The 19,064-nt window shown below is 37.2% G+C and overlaps 1 protein-coding gene across 4 annotated transcripts in view; it reads left to right on the forward strand.

Annotated features, from left to right (window-relative positions):
- GADL1 (glutamate decarboxylase like 1) overlaps positions 1-19,064 on the forward strand; it is a 174,108-nt gene that overhangs the window by 93,041 nt on the left and 62,003 nt on the right. For all 4 annotated transcript variants that reach the window (XM_081284072.1, XM_081284071.1, XM_081284073.1 and 1 more), the window contains 2 exons: positions 1,818-2,017; positions 13,112-13,163. In XM_081284072.1, coding sequence (XP_081140198.1) covers positions 1,818-2,017; positions 13,112-13,163 — 252 coding nt within the window. The remainder of the gene's footprint in view (positions 1-1,817; positions 2,018-13,111; positions 13,164-19,064) is intronic.

Here is a 19,064-nt window from a genome sequence, read left to right on the forward strand (position 1 = left end):
CGCTGTGTCCAGCAAAGCATTAAGCTCCATGAAAATGGAAATGGGTAGGAATGACCCCTGTGCTCAAGAACTTGCTGGGACACACAAGGAAAATGTTGTGACTACTACTCATTAAATGGGAACAGCACGGCAGCAAATGCAGCTAAGTATGAGTCTGATGGAATGGACCAGAAGCTTGTCTTGTCAAGAAAAACTTGACAAGACCCACTGAAACGGTAGACCTAGATAAAGATGGAAGGCTATATTTAGTGATGGTAATCTTCAGAATTTATAAATGTACTGATTGCATGTATTCTTTTGAAGGTGTCAAATCTTATAATAAAATAGAGTCAAGCTCAAGCAAATGATGTGAGCAAAGGTACAGATGGCACAAAGTTCTGTGTTTAGGGACATTGAGAAGATTGACTACCCTGGAAGTGGAGAGGGTTCCAGTAAATGTGTTGCAGGCATGAAGGAGCTTAGGAGGGTGTGAGGGATATGGATGACAGGTCAGGAAATCTGGGGTTTTGTAGATGCCTGATGACACCGAGGGCAACGTGGTTTGAACTCTAATAATTTGGGGTCAAGGTGAAGACCATAAAATGGTGATAAACAGGAAATTGTTACTGGCTTCTTAGTGAAAAGTAATCAATTAGTAAATGTGAAGGGAGTTTGGTTGTAAAGAAGACCAATATGAAACAAAAACAAATGTGAAAGACCCCTGGGGGTGGCAGTTGATGCTCTGTGACTGTCGGAACTTGCAGGTCATGTTGAACTCTTCCAAAATTCCTTCCTTAGGTTTCCATCCCTGGATTATTGTCATGTCTGGCCTTTCATTGTGGATATGAGTTGAAAAGAATAGGGTTTAAAAACCTAGCTTTTTGCTTATGCAATCGTATAACAGCATATACAATAGGTCAGATATTTTGTCCTCATTTTGGAACTTTGAGTGAGTTCCAGATGATTCATCTTGAGAAACTGGCCACCTTGATGTTCACAGAGATGATGAAGGCATGGTCTCCTCACTTCTCCTGTTCATCAGTGAAACTGTGGAGCTGAACCTAGAATTGTCAACTCTGAGTGCCGCAGTCTAGCTGGGCACAGAATCATGAGCCACTCAAGCAGGAACAAAACTTTATTTTTGAAAATGCCACCAATACTCCGTACACGCCTGGCAAGCAAGCCGATTCCCCCAAGCGTCCCGTCTCCCGGAACCGGGCCCAGGACCTCCCCCGGAATTCCCTCCTACTATCCTTCCCCAACCAATGGGAACTCTCCAGGAGTCCCTTAACCTGAGTCCTGTAGCAGGCCAAGGTGAACAGCAGGAGTCCAATTTCCATATGAATGTAAATCTTAACATAATCATATCATCTCAATGGCTAGCTGGCTTCGTCACCTTACAACCAAAAGTGCCATGCATCATATTATTTCATATTATTTGGTTGTGGCTCCTAGCATCTGAGGGTTGTTTTTTGTTTGTTTGTTTGTTTTTTAACTCAGTGAATCAAAATTCTCAAAATCAGAGCATACCAAGAGTGTCCAGGGACTGGACATATTCTACTACTTTTGGTACCAGTAGTAGAATGACTTATAGGTTTTGTTTCTGTGTTTTCAAAATTCAAGTAGTACACGTATGAAGACATGAATGTTGTGAATATACTTTGTATACAACCAGAGATATGAAAGATTGTGCTCTATATGTGTAATATGAATTGTAATGCATTCTGCTGTCATATATAACAAATTAGAATAAAAAAATTTTTTTAAAATTATTAAAAATCCAAGTATATTTTAAAAATAAACAGTCTCTTCATCTTTTCTTATTTTTTTTTCCAAAGGACCTTCTTAAGAAATGCTACTCTGCCAAGGCATCCTATCTCTTCCAGCAGGATAAATTCTATGATGTCAGCTATGACACAGGAGACAAGTCCATCCAATGTAGCAGGAGACCAGATGCATTCAAGTTCTGGATGACCTGGAAGGCCCTGGGCACATTAGGCCTTGAAGAAAGAGTTAATCGTGCTCTTGCTTTATCTAGGTGAGTGTGTGTCTCTCTGTGACTCTGTGTGTGTGTGTGTGCGCGTGTGTGTGTGTGTCTGTTTGTCTGTCTGTCTGTCCATGTGTCTCTATAATAGAAAGACCAAATGAAGTAACATTTGTAACTCTGGCAAGATCTCTACATGTTCTTTTATTTGTGAATTTCTCCTTTCATGCAATTTCTCCTTTCATGCATTTTTCTTAACACCTACTACATGTTAGGAATTGTGAGCAGAGCAGTCTTATCAACTGCCTTCCAAGATCCTAGCCCACTGAGAGATGCTTTCAAATGAGAAGCAGATAAAATACAAGTGACTCTCTTTTTTGGTAAAAGAGGTACATGGGTCTCCCAGAGAACCCAGGAAGGTACCCTAGTGAGTTCTCAAGGGACATTGGCTGAGGCTTCTTAGAGGAAGACATTTAAATGGGACCTGATGAGGAAGAGTGAAGAATGATCCAGGCAGAGGGAGCACCAGCCCAAATCTCTGGATATGAGGAAATTCGGAAATCTAGTGTAGCTTTAAGGACTCACAAAGCAGGTACAGGAGAATATGGGGACAGTGTGAAGGCATAAAGAAAAAAATACTGCAGAAGCACCATGTTTGCTTGCCTTTTAGTATCATGAAAAATAAAGCTTTTGTCATGACTTTCAAGGACATTAGAAAAGCTCTTGAGATACAGGTGCCAGACATTTGCCATCTGAGCAAGACTGACCTGCTAAACTTAGATCAGTGGGTGCAAAACAACAGACCACAGCTGAATTTAGATTTAAATGTGTTCTGTTGAACATTCACTGCATAGGGTTGACCTTCATGGTGTTAAAAAGTATTTAGACATTTAAAATACTTTAAAATAGATTTCTCCCAAATCTGGACTTTGGGCTTCTATCAAAAGGTTGGACTCTTAATCCTACATTGTTTCAGTCATGAACATGATGAGGCCTTAACCTATGGAGAACAATAGTCCTCAGCATTGCCTACTGATTTTTTTTTTAAATCCAACCTATTTACTATAGTATAGCAGTACAAAGTGGATTCAAAACTTAGCATTGACTATGTGACTTGAGCATGTTTCTTTATCTCTGTGGTCCTCAGTTTTATCTCAGTAAAATAGTAACAATAAGAGCAAATATTTATTATTGCAGAGATTAATTATGTAAAACATAATTATTCACATCACTTGGAACGCGATGCCTGGCATATGCTGCATGCTATATAAGTTGTGGCTATTCTTACCTGCTTGGCCACTGATTTGCCCTGAAAACTCCCTATTCACTCGCAAAATCCTGAAGAATCTCCTTAGATATTTATAAATTTCCTCTTCTAATTCTGGGAATGAAATGAGTATTTTGTGCATCAAATTCTGAAACCTAGTATCTTAAACAGGAATTATTCATTCTTTGGTATCTGCAGGTTATCTGGAGTGGCTCCACTTTATACTGTGGTGACTGCAGTATTGAAGTCTACTCTCTACACTTTTACTCTCTACATTTCTTTCATCTTCCTTGGACCAACAGGCATGCTGAGACATCTTTTTGTTATAGCCATAACAAGCCCAAGATGGCAAGCCCATACATGCAAGCTCACTTTAAACTTCTGATTGCATTATATCTACCAGCATTTCATTGGCCAAAGCAAATCATCTGGCCAAGACCAACTTTCAGAGGTAATAGGTAGCCTCTGCCTTTTGGCAGGAAGAACTGCAAATTCTGTGGAAAAGGACCTGGATATTAAGGCTGGTAAAGAGATGACTTTGGCACTTTCAAAAGACTTTTATAAGTTGATATGATATGTTACGTTGCATTATATTATTAGGACTCTTTTTTTGTGGTAAAAGAAAACCTCTCAAGCTATTATAAGCAAAGAAAAGTAAATTATCGCCTGAAGTGATTTAAAAGGTTAGCTTAATGATGGCTTAGACTAGGGGTTTAAAGAATATCACCTGGCCTGAATCTTTCTATATCTTTCAGCCCTGCTTTCCTTCATGTTGGGTTTATTTCCATGTAGGAAGGTGGCTGTCAGGAGTCAGATATATATTCTTCCAGGTTCAAGGTCAAGGTCAGAAGGAGAGTATGCTCCTCTTCCAAAAATCTTAAGAATTAATTTTTTTTGTGAGTGAGGGAAATGTCCATCTTGGAGTCAGTCACTGTTCTCAGGGAAATATGATGCATGCATTGGTCATCACTGTCTTTGCTTAGTACCAGGAGAGTATCAAATACTTCTATAAGGGATGTACTGAAACTGGGTGAAGAATGTGCTTTCAGTAGAGGTAGGGTTAAAGTGTTTCTACTAAAAGTAGGGAGATAACTACCCAGTTGTGAAAAAAAGCAAGTCTACTATAAATATTCATAGATGCCCATTAAATTAAAAGTCCAGGAAGCTCTGTTTCCTGCTTTGTATTTTCTTGTAGCATTTAAATGTGTTAGAATCTCTGCATTATTTTGTCAAAGCTGCTAAGTAAGTCAATGACAGGTGTCTTGAAATAAGGCTAGGTATAAATATTTGATGGTCGTATTTATTATGACGTTAACATTCATCTCAGGGTAGAATTTATAGTCTGAGGATACTTTCTATTTTTTTGCAGAGAAATATCACAGGAGGATAAATGTTAACATTTCAATTCAATTCAACAAACACTTATTGTTTGTAAATGTTTGTCAAGTTGAATTGAATTGAATTAACATTTCAGTGAGCATCATTGCAGACTCTGTAACCTATATTTAAATATTTGAAAAAGAGTCCCTCCTTTTTCCTGCTGCTACTCATAATAGTTGGGTTTTTTTTTTTTTTTTTTTGCCTTAACTTTTCATACTGTTGATATCCAACAGTGTATTCCTGAGGTCTGTAAAGGTCACCCTGTTTTCCCACCCCTCAATGCTAAGGAAAAGGACAGTCTTTGTAGGCATGTCTCTTGGGAATTAATGTATAACTACAAACTTAAAGTTTCTTTAAAGTTTCTTTAGATCATATTAAACTAACAATAGAAAGATTTTATTTTTATGTCTTCTTTTCAAATTTACTGATTGCTTTATGGTCCTACTTTTTAGGAATATAAGAATATCTTCTCAATTCCTGGATCTATTCTGTTTGCTTGAGCTTATGCAGTGCTGTGCTGCTAAAAGAAAAAAAAATGTTTGTAGTGTCTACCAATTTCCATGGTGTAAACATTTTTTTAATATTTATTTTTTTAGTTTTAGGCAGACACAATGCCTTTATTTTACATTTATGTGGTGCTGAGGATCGAACCCAGTGCCCCCTGCATGGTAGGTGAGCACTCTACTGCTGAGCCATAACCTTAGCTCCCCTGGTGTAAATATTTTAATCATGGTAAACTGAAAGCTACTCACAGCTGTGGTTTGTATAACTCTGGATTATTTAGCAACTGGCTCTCACCTGCCACAGTAAACTAACTCTCTCCCTCTGCCCTGGGAAAGCAAGAGCAGATATTTTAGTTCTGGAATACTGCTGATTATGTGAGCTGCAGAGTTTGAACCACTGAAGGATTAGAGTTAAAATAATTTTGTCCTCAAGTCTACTGACCAATGGGAATTTGCTTCAGAGTTTAACAAATAAAAACAATTCCCATCCATGGTCAGAAAACTCTACCTGGCATAATTTCTAAGACTAACTCTGATTTATTTCCAAAAAGTATACAATTCTTCCATAGATAACAGTCTGGCACAGTAAGTCCAGCTCGAAATCTGTATATTGACTTTAAGATTTAAAGACCAGGGTTGGGGATGTGGCTCAAGCGGTAGCGCGCTTGCGTGGCATGCATGCGGCCCGGGTTTGATCCTCAGCACCACCACAAACAAAGATGTTGTGTCTGCCGAAAACTAAAAAATAAATATTAAAATTCTCTCTCTCTCTCTCTCTCTCTCTCTCTCTCTCTCTCTCTCTCTCTCTCTTAAAAAAAAAAAAAAAGATTTAAAGACCAGATTTTGATAGACGATGATCCCTGCCCTGACCATGGGAGGTGGTACACACTTGTAATCCCAGTGACTCTGGAGGCTGAGGCAAGAAAACCTGAAATTTGAGGCCAACATGGACAATTTAGTGAAACCCTCTCTCAAAAAAATAAAAATAACCAGGATGTAACTTTGTGGAAAAGGGCCTCTGGGTTGGGATTGTGGCTCAGCAGTAGAGTGCTTGCCTGGCACATGCAAGGCCCTTGGTTCGATCCTCAGCACCACATAAAAATAAATGAGTAAAGGTATTGTCTACAACTAAAATTTTTTTAAAAAGTTTTTTTTTTTTAAAGTTGTAACATTTAATTAAAAAGAAAGAAAGAAAAGGGCCTCTGGGGTTAAATCCCCAATACCAAATACATAAATAAATCAGAGTGAGCACTGCTGTCCTAACCAGATAGCTTTCTCCCTCTTCTCTGGTAAAGCAAGGATTTTAGGAGGACATTGATTCTGAAGTTATAGGTTGTCAGAAATCCAGCAAGAAGGAAAAAAATGAGTGCCTAAAATATATCTCAGGATTTTCCCAATTTCCATTTGACCCTGTCATTCCAATTGAGGAGAAAATATTTCTCTCATGAAATATTAATTATTAAAATGCTTTATCCAGCCAGGTGCGGTGGCACACACCTGTAATCCCAGCATCTCAGGAGGCTGAGGACAGAGGATCATGAGTTCAAAGCCAGCTTCAGCATTATCGAGGCACTTAGCAACTCAGTGAGAATCTGTCTCTAAATTAAATACAAAATAGGGCTGGGGATGTAGCTCAGTGGTCCAGTGCCCCTGAGTTCAATCCCCAGTACCTTCTCCCCACCAAAGAAAAGCTTTTTTTCATTTTGTTATTGGAATATCAATAATACTGGGAGCCTAAAACAATGTGATTATTAAGCATAATTGAAACCGAGAGGGCTAGGGTTTAAAACCATCTTTTTTTTTTTTTTTTTTTTTTTTTTTTTTAGCACAAAGCAGGCGATCATGCATTCCTATTTTTTGCCCAAAAGAGTTGTCGGTGTTTTGCAGTGGGGCAGGGGGTAGGGGTAGTTACCTCTTACCTGCTTACCACCTATCTACCCACCTCTCCATCCTGATTGCACCTTTGTTGTGGCAATCGGGTTAAATGGATTCTCACTAAAGGGTGATTTTTAAAGCAGGCTCAGAAGAGTCATGTGTGTGAGTCTTTTCAACAACAACACATGGCTCAGAAACTCCCCTTCTGCTACTTTATTTGGTCTCTAGCGTGTCATTGATCTAGTCTCTTGACATACAATCTCTGCAATCTCTCAGGTGGAATTTATTTCATAGACTTGCATGAGTGCTGAGGGATGTATCGTTATCAGTCTGGAAAAGGTGAGCAGTTACACAATGGGGCTTTTGTGCTAGTCGATTTCTCTGGGCAATGGGAGGGATGGAGTCTAGAAGGGACAATGTTTTCATTCTTTTCTTTAAATTGGTTACTTTAAAAAAAAATCACAGTAGGATAGAGTATGTGGGTGTCTGTGATGAATCAGAGGAAGCTATGAGATAGGATATATGCAGAGCATACTGAAAGCAGATGGAAAAATCTCAAGAGTCCTGGGAGGCTTGGTGCAGCCATTAGAAGAAATTTCAATGGAGAAAATGAGATGGGGAGAGAAACTTACTGTGTCCAGGGTGGTCCAAGGGGACTCTATAGTGGCTGGCGAATTAAGAAAGGGACTAGAAAGGCTATTTCCAGAAAGAGAAGCACAGCTTGCAAGACAGACAAGTGAAATCCAAAAAATTTAAATGAACTCATGTAACTACTTGGAGAATTGAGAGACTCTAATGTTGAGAACACATTTGTAAAGAAAGGAAGGAGAACCACTTTGGAGCCAGATTATCATTAATGTATGCTTCAGAATCAAGTCAGAATATTCATATAAGATTTACTGCAATAGGACTTCGGAAAAACTTGTGCTGATGTGTATTTTTTCTTCCCTCTTTTTTGTGTCAGGCTCAGTGGGAGGGAGAATGAGGAGTTTGGACTTCACTCCCTGGCTTGCCTTTGATAGAAGTAGTTTCTGATTTCTGCATTATGTCCCCAAAACTGAATGTACATCTTTTTATGGCTTCTGCCATGTAAGAATAGTTTTTTTTTAAATGTATCTTATTTTTAGGATGTTTCCATAGATTGAAAAAAGAAGTTGTGAGGAATAAGTCATCCCTATGAATATAGACAGAGGTGACCCAAAATTTATTTGGATTCCTTCCTAACAACTCATTTCATTTAAGCATTTATTTAGAAGAGGGTAAGATTCCTTATAGAAGAAGTACTTCTCTCTTTTTTTTTACAATGAACTTTTTAAAATTTATTAGTTCCAATCAGTCTTACACGACAGTAGAAAGCTCTTTGATTCATTGTACACAAATGGAGCAGAACTTTTCACGTCTCTGTACATGAAATAGAGTCACATCATTTGTGCAATCAACAATGAACTGTTTTGTTAGTTCATTTTAGTTATACATAATGTTGGAGTTCATTTTGACATAATTATACAAGCATTGGATATAATTTGCTTTAATTTAGTCCTCAGGATTACCCCCTCCATCTTTTTCTCCCTTCTCCTGTTTCCTTTTCCTCCACTCTACTGATCTTTATTCTATTTATTTATAGCTTTTTTTAAAACTAGCATTTTGGGACTATGCTCTGTGGAATAATAGACTTCCAGAAGATTTTAATAATGATCCTTCAAAAAATAATTCCATGATCAAACATGAGTAGGAAATGTTAACTAGTGTTTAACAAGAGCATGCTACAGGGATACTGCTACATCGATGTTCATAGCAGCACAATTCACGATAGCAAGATTGTGGAACCAACCTAGAAGCCCTTCAATAGATGAATGGATTAAAAAAATGTGGCATCTATACACAATGGAGTATTACTCTGCATTAAGAAATGACAAAATCATAGAATTTGGAGGGAAATGGATGGCATTAGAGCAGATTATGCTAAGTGAAGCTAGCCAATCCTTAAAAAACAAATGCCAAATGTCTTCTTTGATATAAGGGGAGTAACCAAGGACAGGGTAGAGAGGAAGAGCTGGAGTAGAAGATTAACATTAAACAGGGATGATAGGCGGGAGGGAAAGGGAGAGTTAAGGGAAATTGCATGGAATTGGAAGGTGAGCCTCAGGGTTATACACAATTACATATAAGAGGAAAGGAGGAGTAGGATAAAAATTATATAAGTGGAAGAAACGATTTTTAGTAGAGGGGGTGGAGAGAGAGAAGGGGAGGGGAGGGGAGGGGAGGGGAGGGGGGATAGTGGAGAATGGGATAGACAGCAGAATACATCAGTCACTAGAAAGGCAATTTATAAATCAATGGAAATGTAACTGATGTGACACAGCAATCTGTATACGGGGTAAAAATGGGAGTTCATAACCCACTTGAATCAATCTGTGAAATATGGTATATTAAGAACTATGTAATGTTTTGAACAACCAACAATAAAATATTATAAAAAAAAAAAAATCAAGTGCTCACAAGAGCAATAAGAGGCCTGTAGTAGACATTTTTGCTGTCACCAGTAAACAGATACCCAACAACCAGGCTCTCTTCTTACTTGCCATTAGAACCATGTTTTATTTAGATAATAGTGTTCCATCTGGGAGCATTGGTTTAACCCAACCCACACATGTGGCTGGGTGTATGACTCAATCAGTAAGATGCAGGACACATTCTGTGAACACTTGGGGAAAATGTTCTCACCTAAATAGAGAGGTGCATGTAAGAAAATAAAGCGCTTTGTCTCTAATCCCCTCTGTTCCTTCTGAGGACCCTTGTGCAAGGACGTGCTAGTTGTAGTTGTGGTGGTCATCCTGTTAACATGAGAGGAGACCCTACTGACCTCTCAGCATGGTGGGCTGAATGATAGAAAATATCTGGTTCCTGGTGATCCTCTCAAGCAGCCAACCAGCTTGATAAGTGGCCTGCTGAATGAAGCCAGGCATACTTCTAATCATGGACAGAAGCAGTCTGTTAGGACCGGCAGTGCTCAGGTTTATTTGACAGTGGGACCTCTTTTATGTGGTGCTATTAACTTGGTTACCATGAAGCATAATTTGGAAATTCTCGTGTTACACTTTTGTTATCAATAAAACAGCAGGTTTCCCTCTTCCCCAGATCACTTCTAGTCTCAACTCAGCTGGAGAGTAACATGAGGTTTTACAGACTTTAAAAATGATTGCAGTGGGAACCTTGACCCCCAACAAAAGGCTCAGGTCTACTTGGTCAGCAAAAATCAGAGTTTCAACTGGAAAAATTCAGTTCTGTTTTGGAACACTTTCTCCCAGGAGCAGCATTAACCAGTTGGACAGAAATATTTATGTGGAGACAACCGATAGTGGGTATAAGTTTCACATAGTCACAATCTACTAGGGAAGGATGTCCCTGATTTGGTCCTACATCTCCAGAGGAACTGAGGCAGGCTCAAGCAGGCTAAGAAGTTGCCAGGTTACAAGTCGATTTGCTGCATCTTAGTCCTTTCTAACCTAGTCATTGCCGTGGTTTCTAGAGAGTCAAAACATTACTCAGAGCCTCTGGATGCTGAGGTCAGTTGGGTCTCCTCAGGATGAAATCACAGCGTGAGGTTGGAGTAAATGGATTGCTTGCACTTTTGTGCCTGAGAAGGTGAACAAAGGGGTGTTTCACAAAGACTTCTTTGCATAGGTAGAGATTGTAGTTGTCTGCTTTGTGGTGTGCTTTATAGTTATCTTTCAAGTTCCTTTTTAAAAAAATTACACAAGTAACTACATCTATGAATCTTAATAATTCCTATCTAACCCCAAAAGTAAGCAAACTTGAAGGATGTAAGGTATATTCTTCCATATTTTACTCTATGCTCAGATATGCGTGTGGATAGATAACTTATTGTTCCTTTTAAAAAAATTATTTAAAAATGGAATCAAGGGGCTGGGGTTGTAGCTCAGTGATAGAGCACTCACCTTGCATGTGGAAGGCACTGGATTGGATCCTTAGCACTACATAAAAATAAAATATCGGCATTGTGTCTGTCTATAACTAAAAAAAATCTTTAAAAAATGGAATCAAATTATCCACTATTCTTGGTACCTCACTTTTATCTTTTACTAACACATTCCCAACATCCCTGTGGTTTAACCGAAGGAGATAGAATGCATTCCTCCTAATAGCTGCTTTGTATTACTCTGGGTCACGATAGTATATTTTAATCTACCATTCCCAATTTCTGGATATTAATCTTGTGTCTGGTTGTTTTTGTGTCATACACACACACACACATATACACCCCACCCCACCCCACACACACAGAGGGAACTTTATATACAACATATATGCATATGTATATTTATCTTTCTGCATATCATATCTATCTCTTTGATTATCCTTAATATTAATCATTTTCCTAGTATACTAGATCCAAAGTGGTTTGCTTGATCAGAGATAGGAGGATCATTAACTTTAAAAGATTTATAACAGTTTTCTATCAGATGCTCAATGGTACTAGATGTAACTGCTCTTTAAAATTTTTTTCCAGTATTAGGTGGGGAATATGGATTAATATTCTTTTTATATTTTATCTTTTTAAATTAACAATGACCTCAAGCCTTATTTCTGATGTTTGTTTATTAACTACTGGGATTACATTTTCTATGTTAGGAAGTTTTTCTAAATGTTCCAAAACCTTATAGATTCATAATGCCTCCTAAAAAAAATATTTGGGAACAGGGGTATGTATTTAGAGACTCAATGCTTTGTGAGTCTCTCTGTGTGTGTGTGGTGTCACTTTATTGCTCAAAATAAAGAATCAACATTACTAGTTAATATTTATAGGATATTTATAAAATTTTGTACATTTCAAAGACAAGACCTACATGTAGACATCAATATTGAACCTTATTTTCGAAGCCATGTAAATAAGTTTGGGGAAAAAAGGAACAGCGTGTTGTAGCCTAAGGCATTCTGTATACACATTCTAGAATGGCATTTAGTAAATAATGTGATAATAAATACCCCCTTTTTCTATAGCTTTTTGACTTTACAACATTTTGTGTATGGATTTATTCAATTTTTTACAATGATACTTTCAACTTGGGAAGATTGATTTTAGTCCAGTTTTATAGCTTAGGGAGTTGGGGCCCAAGAAGAACATTTTGTGTGTGTGTTCTTCAGTAATTAATTGGTGATACATAATTTAGTGACATAGTCATGGTACCATAATTCCCTGAGAAGATCACAGTTTTCCACATCAGTCCTTATTTATTGTTGGGTTTGATGTTTTCCTCTTTCTTTGTTTCTGCTTTTGGTATTATATTCAAGATGACAATAAATCTCTTGAAAATACATCTCTTTCAGCACTTTTGACCATTAATTTACCTTTTACCCCAAAATTTGAGACACTGGGTCAGAAATTGTGAACTTTTTAAGGCTTCTGATCAAATTACTAGTTTTCAAGGCCAAACATTTCAGGTTTATTTTTTATATAGACAAAAAAACAGGCTTGGGAAGAAGAATCAATGTTATTTTACTCTATATTCCTAATGTCATTTTAGTCTTTTCCCAATCATATTCCATACCTCATGCACCTGGTCCTTTGCTTCTAGTTGATAACTCTCTTTGTTTTTGAGATGACATCAAAGATATTCTGCCAATGTCTAGAGTCCATTTATTTCTTAACATGATACTAATTATCTTAGGAGATGATGTTGATCTTAAATTAACTTACAAGTAAGGATTCTGTACCCAAAACATTTTCTTTCAGGCAAGAGAGGTAATTTAAGTGTCTATGCTAAACCACCCCCTTCTGTAATATTGATGTGAAAACCACATAGTCAGAGAAATATACCCAATCTCCTTTATTTGCCTTTCACACTGCAGTTAAAAGCTGATGTTAACATGTTTGATAGACCTCATTTCATTAAAAAGTGAATCTCTCCATGGAGACCCAGAGGACTGCAGTGGGCTCAGGAATTATCTGTTCAAATTCGTATCTGTGTCTGTACCTGTACTCTTAGCTCTATTTTCTTATGTAAAAGCCCTGTCTCTGCATCAGAAATAACAGACTTGTCAACCATGTTCATGGCATTTTCAGGTTGCAATTATAAATATTATTGTAACTTCTAATTTTAGGTACCTAGTAGAAGAAATCAAGAAAAGAGAAGGATTCAAGTTACTGATGGAAGTAAGTAATGGTGGAATTGTGCTCAGAGTGTGTCAGTCAACAGTGATAAAGGTGGTAATTTTCTAATCTATTATATTTCATTGGTTTTTGTGTTGCAGACTTAAAAACAAGTCATTAGCGTAATTCATAGAGTCCATTATGTTAATTTACTCTATTAGTGAGCATTTTTCCTTTGTTGGATTCACAGGGAATACATTTGCCTTTAAGTATTGAAAATTAAAATGCTCAATAATAATTACCAGGGATAATAGTGAATAAATTATGACCTCTATCTTGATATATAAATTGCATAATGAGTGTAGTGCAAATATTCAACTGTGCCTGCATGTGAAAAATCAATTATCAGAATGCACAATAATGCATACATTTTTCTCTTTCTATAAAATAATGAGAGCGTATTAGCTTTGAAGCATTGGGAAAATAAGTCATTTTGTTGTTGATGTCGTTGAATTGTTTGCTACACATAAGAAGTAAGGTGGTTACAAAGCTAGAGGAATTCTTTCTAAGATATGAGAATATTGTTTAATTCTGATTTAAAAGAAAGTGTGAGGTTTTCTTAGATCTTGTTATAGCCTATACCTTATTGCATTTTTTTAACCTAATATAAAATTACCGAGTGGTTGCAATCTAGGAACTTGTGCTGTATATAAGAAATCTAGTGAATTTTTGGTGAGCATTTGTTTGGCAAGATATATTGAACAATGACTATTTTGGGGGCACAAGTCTGGGCATGCTGGAGATGGGGACAGAGTATGTTCCTGCCCTGATAGTGCTGACATTCAAATGGAAATTGAAAGGCACTGAACAAGCGAATAGATACTTGGAAAATGTCAGGTAGTGAGAACTCATAAGAAAGTACACCGATGCAGGAGAGATAATCTAGTATACAGATAAATGTTATCAGTATGGCAAGTTCTATAATGGAAATGATTAAGATAAAATTCTGAAATGAGGGAGTGGGGGGACTGGTTTGGCTTGGATGGTTGGAACAGGGCCATTTAAGCTCATCTTTGAGCTAAGACCTGAATGATAATAAATGAGTGCAGATGCTTGAGGGAAAAGCATTCTAAGTAGAAGAGAATTTTATGTGTTGGTGCCCTGGAAAGAAGGTGTCTTCAACAAAGAGAAGTGAAGCACATGATGCGGTTGGAAATGTGGGCAGAAAAGAGATCAGGTGGGTCAGGCTGATCAAGGTGAGACCTTCAGTTCTTATTCCAAGTACAGTTACTGGAGATGTTTCAAGAAGGGTGTAGTCTATTCCAATTTGAAAATATCATGCTGGATGTCACGAAGAGGGAGGAATGTGATGGGGTGGAGTGAAAGGAGGACAAGAAGAGAATAAACTAGACAAACTAGGATACTGTTGTAGTAGCCCAGGTGAGATGTCATGACGGTCCTCAGCAAGTTTGAGAAGCACTTCTCAGAGAGTAGCTTCTACCACTATCTGCAAAGGAAGCATCAGATTAGGAGGTTCTAAATCTTCGAAGTTCCTGAAAATCTGAGATACAAATGAACTTGAAAAGTCACATTTAAATGATGTTTTAGTCAGACTACCAAGAAACAAGAAGACAAATTTGTGGGGATGTCTAAAGAGAGGCAACCTGGTGCCTTTGACAGGTAAGTGGGTTAAAGAGACACAAAGGAGGAAGTGGTGATAGTTGTTTTAGGTTCAAAGAGAGTAGAGATACCTAACAACCAAATGCAGCATGAGAAACACGAGTAGAACACTAATTTGACCAAACCAACTATAAAAATTCATTTTTTGGAAGAGTTTTGGGTAACTTTGAATATGAACTAGTTATTGGAGGATATTTAGGAATTATTGATAATTTCATTAACTGTAAGAATGGACTTATAACTAAGAACCCATTGAGTTTTTCAAGGTGCCTTCCTAACCATGTAGGGGAAAAACAACAGTCATGTGATTGGCTTAAGTCAAGTTGGAGTCACTTTTTGGATTTTCTTGAGTCTGAATTATTTCTTTATTTTCTCAAATTTCAGTTGCCTTAGTTTCTCTTAACAATGGAAATTATAGTGCTTATGGAAAATACTGTATACCTTGGATCTGCACAGTCTTCTGAGAGATGATAAAAAAAAAGTGTTGAGAAAAAAAGATGAGCTACTTAAGATGTTATGTATATATTCTTCCTAAAGGCTTAGCAGTGTGAGAAAGGAACCTCTTACCATCATCTTTAGGGAATTACATTCATATCTTTGTGAAGAAAGTTAGGGTAGTCTTTAATTAATAGGCAGCCTCTGCTCCTGAGTATTTTCCCTACGGAATTCAGTTGGCCCTGGCAGTGAAGGTGACTTCCTAGATGATCCTCCAGAATTTCTACTATAAGGAGTTTTTTCTTTGTTTGCCTATTTATTTATTTATTTGGTATTGGGGATTAAACTGTAGGCCTCTTGCATATATAGCTCATGCTCTGCACTGAGCGACATCCCCAGCACCTCCTATAAAGATTTTTCTGTATGTGATCTACGCCTTCCACTTCCTCTTATTTTATTTCAAGAAATAAAATAGAATTACACCTTGAATTTTACATGCAAGTGTCGAGTTGAGGAGGATGGAGGGAGGAAGAGACAGACTGGTGGTTAGCAGAGAACACTGAGAAATCTAAGCAGAACATTGAGAACAGTAAGTGAACACAACAATCGAGGACCTGGCACTTGAATATCTGACCCTGAAGCAATCAAAAGCAATGCATATCTTCCTGAAGATGATTGAAAGTTATTATTTTAAATAAATTGTACATTATTCATAGTCACCTGAAAATCATATCTCTACTTTTCCTGGATTGGATCTAAGATCTAATAGATGTTTTCCTAGAGGTATATTCATTCTTACACCATCATTCACATATTTTATTTTCATCTCTTGGGAGAGTCCTAATTATTTAACTTTTGGTTTTCCTTTTTTGAGTTCTACATTAGGAAGAGGTATTTAGGTTTCATAGACTTGAAGAATTATAAAGCATCTTCAAGGACATCTGGTCGGCCTCCTGTCCATTGCAGGTAGTCAACAGGTGATCAACCTCTGCTTGTACACTTCCTCCTGCAGAGAATTCATTAGTTAATCTCTCTCCAAGGTAGCACAGATTACTCACATTCTAGTACTCAGTGAACCTTACTACTAAGATGTGTCAAGCATGTGTGTTTTATGTTACATAGTCATTTTGTTATATAGATTTGTTAGATTGCAACAACCTCTTAATTGCCTAATCTAACATATAGTGCTTAATCTTCTTCTTTTTGGATTTTTGTAGTATTTTACAGGTGTTATCCACTCCATCCTTCTTGAAATTTTCCTGATTTGTTTGCTTTGACCTTCTTTTCTAGTTTTCATCTTTTCCAGTGTCTTCTTGGTCTCTGTGAAGGGCTCTTCATCTGAATACCCTTGATGTTTTGATATATGTATGTATGTATATATCTTCAATATATGTCTCCATCCTTGACTTGCCTCCTAAATAGAAGTCCTTTGTATATGAGTGTGTGCTGTCATTTTCATCTAGACTGCACAGGAACTTCAAATTTGAGTTTTCCTACACTGAAGTGTAGCCATTTTTCTTACCAAAATTCTATATTCTCCTTTTGGTCATTGGAACTTTGATCCATCCAAGCAAAAAAATCTTGTTTTTAATTTATTTTTTATCTGTTCTCTTTATATATACATGACAGTAAGGATATATTTTGACATATTATATAAACATGGAGTGTAACATATTCTAATTAGGATTCTATTCTTGTGGTTGAACATGCTGTGGAGTTTCACTGGTGGAGTGTTGATATATGAACATAGGAAAGTCATGTCTGATGCATTCTACTGTCTTTCCTATTCCCATCCTCCCTTCCCTTCATTCCCCTTTCTCTATCCCATCTTTCATCATCTCTCTTTTGTTTTCCCTATATATCATTGTGAATTTACCTTCTCCTCCCCCAAAGCTAGTGTTTTGGTTCGGGAACCCATCGCTCTTCAGCTTTCCATTGCCTCTTGTGTCCCACTTCTAGTCTTTGACCTCTTCAGCCCATCTGCCATACTGTAGTATGAGTGGCTTTTCCAAAGTGAAATCTGTTCCCAAGGATGAAACTCTGCAGTGACTCCACATTACCTCTGGGATCAAGCCCAGACTCTCGGCCATGGTCTATGAGGAAACCCCACATGATATGACCTCCACCTCCATTTCCAGCTTCACCTCTTCTCATTAAACACTGTCCCCTCTTCATTCTATCTGCCATTCCTCTGAATTCACTGGCTTCTACATGTGCACTATTCCTTTGCCAGAGTATTATATTGTGAAATGATCCTTCTTCTGTAATGCTCACTCCATTGTAGTTTATCTGCCTCATCTAGCTCCCTTACTTGCATCTGAATTTCTAGAGGTGAGTATACTAAGTCATGTTCTCATCCCAAAGCATAGTTCAAGGAATTCTGGACTATTCATAGTATAGGAAATTCTGATTATTATGTAGTGCTGTTTAGTTGGCCTTCTGTGGATACTCTGCAAGATTTAGTGTTCCCCTTCAAATATGCTACCCAGAAATTAACACAGTAATATATCTCAACTGATTTTAATGAGGCGGTATATCCACTTGAAAAGTCATCTCTTTCTACCAATATGGCCCCAAATAATCTAATAGAGTGCAACCGTAAGCCAGATGTGGTACCAAATACTGAAAATAAATTATCTTTCTGTTCCTCAGACCCATGCTGTGGTATAGGCAATACCATCTCCATCTCTGTATTATAGTTTAGAAAGCAGATACTTAGAACATGTGTCCCATATTCAAGCAAAGACCTTTTGGAATTCAACCCCACATCCTTATGAGTCTAAAATCCATGCTTTTTGTACTACCTAAACCTGCCTTTGACATTTTTCAATAGTCCAATCTTATTTAAAACCTGGGATCCTGAAGTCAGTTATAATCCACCATTCCAGCTTGCTTTCATTCAGTATTTGCCTGATTGATTATTTGAATCTGTGTGCTGGAGTTCACATTCATACTTATTAAAATGCATAGGACTCGATTTGTTTTTATTACTACTATTCTGATTTAATGACTTTGCAAACGAAGGGGATGACTCCTTTTATATGACTCAGTTTTACTGAACTGTCATCTCTTGGTGACCATGAATTGATTTCTCAAGTGGTCTCTTATCATTTACTCAATAATCCATCCTGGGATTCACATGAAAGCACCTTGGAGTATATCTGTTTCTTTTTCCTATTTAAAAACCAGGATAGATTCATTTTTTCTCTAATGGCAATTTAAAGATTATGACAGTGTTCTTGTTGCTACAGGGTTTTTGTACCCTGCACGACAGAGATGAATTCCTTTTTATGCCTTTCCATTTTTATGGTTTTTAAAGAACATAGACTAAGCGTTTTCCCAAGATACCCAAGAGGTCATACTTTCATATATGAAGGGAATTAAAATTAAGTGGCATGTGAATGGTTCTGCTCTGGAAATACTCATTAGAGCTTTGAAGTGTCTTGAAGAAAGCCAGTGTATGAAATACAAGCTATAGCGCAAAAGAGACAGGGGAAAAACTCAAATATGTTCTTAGTGAACATTCAGAGACTGTCTTTCAACTCTCAGTAATTTTGGAAATGATTAAAGTGAAGGTATTCCACCAAATGGAGCATCAAATTTCTTCCAAAGAAATGAAGTGTCAAAAGAGCTTTACAGGTTTTCAAATGTCTTTAGCACTGAAATCATCCCATTCTAAAAGAGAATGGGCAAAAGGAATCATATAAATGTCACTATCAAAATATCTAAACAGAAACTTACTAAAGGGAATATATTTACAAGGTTTAGGCCTCAAATTATGAAATATAGCATCTTTTGTACCAAATCAAGTTGTTATAAAATATTTTATAACATTCTCATGAAAATAAA

This window comes from Spermophilus citellus (assembly GCF_964194105.1).
Source record: "Spermophilus citellus genome assembly, chromosome: 3".
Lineage (NCBI taxonomy): Eukaryota > Metazoa > Chordata > Mammalia > Rodentia > Sciuridae > Spermophilus > Spermophilus citellus.